Source organism: Temnothorax curvispinosus, unplaced genomic scaffold (assembly GCF_003070985.1).
Source record: "Temnothorax curvispinosus isolate PA1 unplaced genomic scaffold, ASM307098v1 QBEX01000258.1, whole genome shotgun sequence".
NCBI classification, from domain to species: domain Eukaryota; kingdom Metazoa; phylum Arthropoda; class Insecta; order Hymenoptera; family Formicidae; genus Temnothorax; species Temnothorax curvispinosus.
In genome coordinates this window covers 1,023,501-1,030,689 of record NW_020210038.1, presented here as the reverse complement: position 1 = coordinate 1,030,689, position 7,189 = coordinate 1,023,501, and the positions used below count along the sequence as shown (strand labels likewise).

Here is a 7,189-nt window from a genome sequence, read left to right as displayed (position 1 = left end):
TAAGCATCCATTTTATATAAAACAATACCGTCAGTCATCACGTATTCGTATGTAATGTAATGAGTGTCAATTTTATGTAGATTATCCAAGACGGTCGTATCGTAAAGGGCCGCGGCTGCCAGAACGTGATTTTGATACATGACAAGAGACGCACGTACGTGAAAGAAAACGTACTGCGAATAACGCGAAACAGAGTCTCGTAATCTAAAAAAAAAGCTTGTAAGATATTCTAGGATCAATTATTAATTGAAAAACTATGTAACATTCATCCGGTTGCAATGCATCTACTTTTAAGATATATAATCTATTAAATAGCATATATTTTAATTATATCTATTGTATTATGGAGACCGTATGTAATAAATGTAATATGCATAGTATACGAACGCGAAAAGCATTTCGAGATATTATGTTACAATTATATAACCGTATTTCAATATATATTTCTTATTCTTTACATATCTTATCTGAGTATCAATAAATTCTCTTTATCGTTCAAATCAGCGATAATCTCTTTGGCATTTTAGAAACGTGATTATCAGCTTATTGACTAGCAGCGCGCAGGGAAGAAAACAAAATTAGTGGCAAAGTAAAACCTAAATACTTGTGCTACAGATGCATTATTATTATTGACTGTAGAATTAAGTTCACAACGAAAGTGACATATAACAATTTTAATAAGCTTCTACATCTGATAGACATTTGACCAGATGTTAATAAATTGTCTTTATTACAAATACATACATTTCCTATTGCATTATCCTAGCGTAATCAAATGACGCTCGCAGCATCGGTGCAGGATACCATACTCTAGTGCAACGCAGGTAATCTGGAAAAAAACAGAGTGACAATTAGAGTGACGTCAGAGTCTGTTCGTTAACTAATCAATAGGCCTGTTCTTTTCAGCTGAACTTCTTGCACGGCTCATCTTTTCTCTTCTTCTCTCCAACATGAAAAGAAAAAGAGGAAAGATAAACCGTGCAGTAGTTCAGCCGAAAAGAACAGGCCTAACGTCGCGTTGACGTGCATCTAGGAACGAAAGCCAAGGGATCAACTACAAAATATCTGACTCGCAGGCTGACACGCTCGACGTACCAGAAGCTTATTTCAGCAGCTGATGACGGACTATGAGGAAGGGGATGGAGAATCCGCTGCCGCAGAAGACCATGAACATAGCCAGCAGCACGTGCCTGTTTTTCGTGCTGAACGGGAAGTTCTGCAAGTGAAAATGTGAGAGATTGAACGTAGTGCCCGGTCAGAGTTGCCACGCACCGCGGGATGTTGTTACGCAACCGCGCGAATTCACGTCACTCACGTGTCCGGGAACGCCGTCGTAGGGATCGTGATGTCCACTCCTGCGAACCGCGCTCGTCGTGAACCTCCTCACCGCTTGCCGAGCGATCGCGCTCGCCGAATTTATCATTTTTGACCGGGACACTCGACGAAACTCGTTTCCACGCGACGTACTCGTGCAAAATGGCGGGCCCTGTCGTCTGCTCCGTTTACGGCCAGGGTGGCCAACTGCTTGGAAGCCTGGAACAGCACTGCAGCCAATGGATGCGAACACGCGCGCGATATAAATGTTGTCCAATCGAACGACATATTATCTTACAAACGTGTATCGAGCGAATAAAAACGGAATATTGCACGCAAACGCAATTCTTAACATTTAATGTATCTTTATTTTAAATACTAATCGCTAAGATAATAGAAAATTAATATGAAAAAGCTTAGAAATATATAAAAATTATAAAAGTCTCTAGATGCAATGGGGAATAAGCTTTTCTATACTCTAATAGCGCTTTTCTTCGATATTATTGAATAAAAAAACAATATATTTTAAACTTCATCACTATTAATTGCAAAAGAAATTACGTAATTTTGTACGTTAAATTTGCTTTCTATTTGAGTGACGTGTCGTCGATGCAATATTCTGTGCAGTTTATTGTTAATTATTAATTGATTATTATTATTAATAATTAATGCAAATTAATAGCATTATTCTATTAAATGGACTCGATTAAACATACGATGAAAGATATTCGTATAGCCGCAGCAACAATTATTTTGCATTATTTATGTCATCGCGATGTCAGGCAAGATAATAGATTAAAGAAAAAAAGATAACAGAAATTCTATACACAATAAATAAACACGTCGCTCTTAATAAGTTTAATATATTCATTCGAAATTTTTTGTTACTTTGTTTAATCTGAGAATATTTTGAAAGCTTGCCGGCTTGCATATAATACATTTCAAGATTAATTAAAGTTCTTTGTTATGACTAAAAAATACTGTCTATATTTGCTTTTTAATCAACACAAATTATTAATCAACATCGAAGACAAATAAGGAAGGAGTGGATAAAGTAAAACGTAGTGTAGCAACAGCTGCTCAGTTTGGAAACATTTATTTCTGTACGTGGGCGAGAAATATAATTGTGGGATATTACAGCGAATAAATTTGCCATTTTAATAATCAAAAATTTATTTGATGCTTAATTAACTTATTTTAAGTCCGCAGCAAATAATTTTTCTTTAAGCGATACGGGGTTTTGCAGCTGATTAACGCATTCATGTGTACTTTATTACATTATCAGTATTATTAATTAATACATATTTTACAAATTAATTCGTAATAAATTGTATAAAATAATTTTTCATTAGTCTTCAACGCTGTGGATCAAACGACTGTGAATTTTTGTAATTGCACGTTACACCTATTGCACATTTTTCATTAAATTATTATAATACCTCAAACACGCATAACAAATCAACAACTGCAATATTATTTATTCACGAGAATGCCGAGAAAAGTTGATGTAAATTCTCGCATCTTCAAATATAAATATATCAATGTATCAATAGTGGTGCGAACATCGGAAATGTCCCGATAAACAACACAGCTAATTATTGCGTAATAAAGTTCCATTTAATTAATTAATTCAGTTGATCCCGGCGTGCCTGAGTATCGCCACGGTATTCAGAGTAATTTATCGAACAATAATATCGTGTTATCGCAAAACAATCCAATCGCATATATAGCCTTTTGTGTGTTCGTCGCTTTTGAGAAATTACAAATGACTTTAATTAGCGGCCATCGCAAATTGTCTTCGGCTATGTAGCTATATTATTAGGCAAAATATCGGACACGGGTATTTGGATCGGCGTGCCGACAAATTTAACGCTAACTCACACACCTGAAACTTTGCTCACCTTTATTTTCTCAAAGTAAGAGAGCGCAGAGGCCAGGTAAAAAAAGCAAATTTCAGGCGTAAGAGTACCGTCAAAACACACGCCGGCGCCGGCTCGATGATCGTAGCTAAAAGGGGCTATTTCCGTTTCGCTACGTTACGACGTTACGGCGACACAAACACACCTGAAACTTTGCTCACCCAACATTAAAAGTACGGGCCGAGCAAAGAGTCAGGCCCGCCTGTATAACGCCCAACATTTTTCCGTTTCTTCAGTGCTCCTCTCTCTCTCTCTCTCTCTCTCTCTCGCTTTCTTGGTCCTCCTCCCATTGACGTTGGACGCAGCAACAACGGGTCGTATGAATAAAACAGAGCGAACGCTTTTTGTTCCCCGCGCCGAGGTAAATGTTTCAAACGAGGGGAAGATATTAAATTTTGTGTTGCGTGTTCCTATACTTTAAAACAAAGACTCTCGTTTACACTTTTCTATGATAGAATAAGCATCTCTGGGCTTCGCTCTTATAAGTTATACTAGTTATAGGATTCAATCATCCGCAGATAGAATGTCTAAACTATTTCAGAAGTGAAAATTGATCCTTTCGCAAGGATTTTATCGTAAAGTTGCTTCTCCCAGATGCGTGTATTATGCGCTCGGCAATATTCGTTCTTCCTCGGATAAGAGATACGACTCGTCAGATCTGCAACAGAAAAAGAGAAAAATGTAATTTTCAGGTACAACGCGACAAAAGATGTATTGTTATGATAAACTGATGATTTTTTTCTAAGACACGCAATAAAAATATTCGCATCAAATAGCTGTAATTAACGTTCATATTAAAACATATATCATTTAGCGTGATGGCTATAACGTGAGTATATTCCACTTCCGCGTATTTCATTCACTGCGCCGCGGTGGTTTGAACGTTTTTTAATGCTCCGCCGCATAAAATACACGCCTAAGCCAAATTAAAATTCGCTTTAACGCGCAAGTTACGGCGTCGGTCGCGTCGCTCTGTAAAAACGCAACTTATGAAATGACTCGCCCACACGCGTTTCCTCGGTCCTTTTGTCGCTTTCCTTTTTTTCTCCTGCTCGAGGGATAACGATAATATAGAAGCGCTGGATTTACGTTGAAACATTACCGAACGTAACGGCTATTATGGGCCGCCGCTCCAATTTGCGGCGGTGTTTATTCAACGTTGATTCAACGTTCATTTTCAAGCATTTTGTCAACGCTGCCGCACGCTGGTCCAGCTCGGAGCCCGAATTAAAATTCGTGTCACTTCTCCGCGTCGCTCTGTTAAACGCGATTTATGAAATCCCCCATAGCTCCCCCCCGTCCCCCCCCCCCCTGGGCGCGTTCTATCTCGAACTTTTCCGTATGCGCGGCGCAGGGCGGAGAACCAGCGACGAGACGAGAAGAAGGCACGTGAACGCGTACCCGAAGCTGTTCCACTCATGTTCATGAAAGGCGCCTTTTCTTCGTGGCACACGGCGCGCGATCCTGCGATGACTCGCACGATAGCGAGAACTCTCGGAGGAGGAACGGAACGGAGCTGAACAGGCTTAGGCTCCTCCGTGAAGAGGAGGATAGAGAACGCTTTCATTTGGCGTGCATGCACGCGCATATACGCAGAAGAGAGGAGAGAGACGAGGAGAGAGAGAGAAAGAAAGAGAGAGTAGTGATCATCACTGCTCTCGTGGAATGCGAGCATCAAGAGGAGAGATAGAAGATTACGTCAGGCTCCGGCTCCATTTAAATGCCCGGCATTGCTGAAATTGGTCCGCGGTGACCCCTGACTTTGGGACTCGTCTTGGTTTCTTTGTCCCGGGCCGCTCTACCCCTCTCGCGCGCAGGACGTATACGCGTGAGTATATCCCTCGGTACTGAGGGACGGTCACGGACGACGGTGATGATGAGAAACGGGGAGAGAGAGAGATCTCGAAGGGAACCGGCTGGAGACAGAACGAAAGAGAGAAAGGGAAAGAGAGAAAAAGAGAAATAAATGTCCCGCCGGTTATCGCCGGTTAATCTGAAGTCTCACGTCAAACCGGCAACACGCGAAGCCGACTGACGTCTCTCCGAAAACGAGAAATGTTCCAATTAGCGAGATTTTCGCGCGCGCTAGAGGAATTTTCTTCCTTCTTCTTCTTCTTCTTTTTTTAATCTCTTCCTTTCAACTCCGGTTCGCCGTCAACGCGAGAGGCGGCGGCGTTGTCGCGATGTTGACTCGGCGCGCGGCAACTTTCGGGGTAAGGCATTAATCATGCAAGTCGGGAACTTACTTGCGTATGATTCGGTTGGGCAAACAACGCACCGGCTTGACGTTGAATACACTGATGCCGGTCGCGCCGGCATGCGGCATGGCATGGCACGCCGCGCACAACGGGCAAAGGATTAATATTCTTTTGCCGTCGCGCGCGCGAAGAGTCGAGTCGTCGTCGCCGCGCGGAGAACGCGCGTTTGTTATTCCGGCTGTCTCACTAAAATCCACCGGCCGGCTATATGATATTCCGCGTACTTACCCGCCTTGTACCTCTGTGCACATGCACCTCCTGCCCGGCCGACCCGTTATTTTCCGTTTAGATACGCGGCTCGGAATAGATAAACAGACGAACCCGCCAGAATAGCGGAAGACGCGCGGCGTTATTTTAATTTCCAACCACTTCCGCCGGCAGAAGCGTGTACGGCTCTCGGCTCGACTGTTTGCCTAGACAACACTAGGAACTTGTACCAGGTACCAGGGTGTGCGTGGATTTTCGTTTTAATGACAGCTTCGCGAACGGATTTTCATATCGACCTTCTTCTGGCGATGATTTAACTCGCGACTGTCATCGCGACAGGAAAATTGTTAAAATTTCATACTTTATCGATATTACTAGCTACGATTTTGTCGACCCAGAAACGCCGACTTACTTTTCCGATTAATTTCCGATAAAAGCATGCACTTTTCAGCCAAGCGTCTCCAAGTATCGTAAGAGTATTTTAAGAGTATCGGGCTTCGGCTCCTTACAATATTTCGCGCATACACACGCGCGCTGAATCTCGGCCGTCGAAGAGAAAAATCGCCGTCCATCGAGACATATATAGATCCGATAAAAGTGTCGCTCAAAAGGACACGCACTCCGGAAATTCTTTGCGAATCGCGGTCTCAGGAGCCTCCTTCGTCTCTCGTGTGCTCGGCGAAATCGCTATCGAATTTCCTGGTGTGACTCGGTCGCTCGATCCTCCGCTTTTCAACCGAGAGACCCATCGATCTTCCACGAGGCTATAGGGTTAACGGATGCAAACAAAGGTGATGGTTTCGCATCCTCCTCTCAAGATATTCGTAACGAAATACAGAATTTATTTTCGGGAAACCCAAGAACTTGAAGCAAAATATCATCCACGAGTCGGTATATCTTTAATAAAGTGATAATAATACTTTTATAAAATTATCAAACTATTTTATTATTTGAAAAATTAATCAAATAATCAAAATTAATAATAAAAAAAATATTAACAGGCCGCGTGCCGGCGTCAATCCTCGCTGATCCCCATTGTCAGTCCGATTCTCGATTCTCAAGTACGCGCGCTAGGTTTTGCATAGGTGTTGGATATAACGAGAGCGATGACCGAAAAGCGAAACGGTCGAAAAAACGCTTATAAGCGGGTTTGATGGAACATTTATCCTGATCCCCCTCCGCAAACCCTACGCGGGATGATCGATCGACCGTCGTTCGGGCGGCGGGAGCGATATTTTGCGAAATATTTTCGAGACACCATTTTCCGGTTCGCTGCGTTACATTTTACACGCGCGCGTGTGGCCGAATTTATATCGTATATATTCGGCAAAACAATTGTTCCCCGCGTGAACGAGATTATTTCTGCGCCCATTTAATTTTCGAACTGACTTCATCAATACCCGAAGATTGCCTTTTGATTATTGTTGCGCCCGTATTATTTGCACATTTGCATGCTATTACTCCTCGTTATTACGACTCCGTTTGCGATAC

At 42.3% G+C, this 7,189-nt stretch overlaps 1 protein-coding gene and 1 long non-coding RNA gene across 6 annotated transcripts in view; both read right to left on the bottom strand.

Annotated features, from left to right (window-relative positions):
• Window positions 1-601: 601 nt before the first annotated feature.
• Window positions 602-1,503, bottom strand: LOC112451882 (cytochrome c oxidase subunit 7C, mitochondrial). Of its 2 annotated transcripts, none has more exons than XM_025011798.1 (3): window positions 1,316-1,503; window positions 1,066-1,216; window positions 602-829 (listed from the first exon to the last, which is right to left on the bottom strand). In XM_025011798.1, the coding sequence occupies exons 1-2, from the start codon at window positions 1,421-1,423 to the stop codon at window positions 1,103-1,105; spliced, it is 222 nt and encodes a 73-aa protein (XP_024867566.1). In that variant the 5' UTR covers window positions 1,424-1,503; the 3' UTR covers window positions 602-829; window positions 1,066-1,102. The 2 variants fall into 2 exon arrangements, with proteins under 2 accessions (XP_024867566.1, XP_024867559.1); XM_025011791.1 differs by having other exon boundaries at window positions 1,096-1,216; window positions 1,316-1,501.
• Window positions 1,504-2,394: 891 nt separating this feature from the next.
• LOC112451691 overlaps window positions 2,395-7,189 on the bottom strand; it is a 130,599-nt gene continuing 125,804 nt past the window's right edge. For all 4 annotated transcript variants that reach the window (XR_003040401.1, XR_003040406.1, XR_003040402.1 and 1 more), the window contains one exon: window positions 2,395-3,891. This is a non-coding gene — a long non-coding RNA (uncharacterized LOC112451691). The remainder of the gene's footprint in view (window positions 3,892-7,189) is intronic.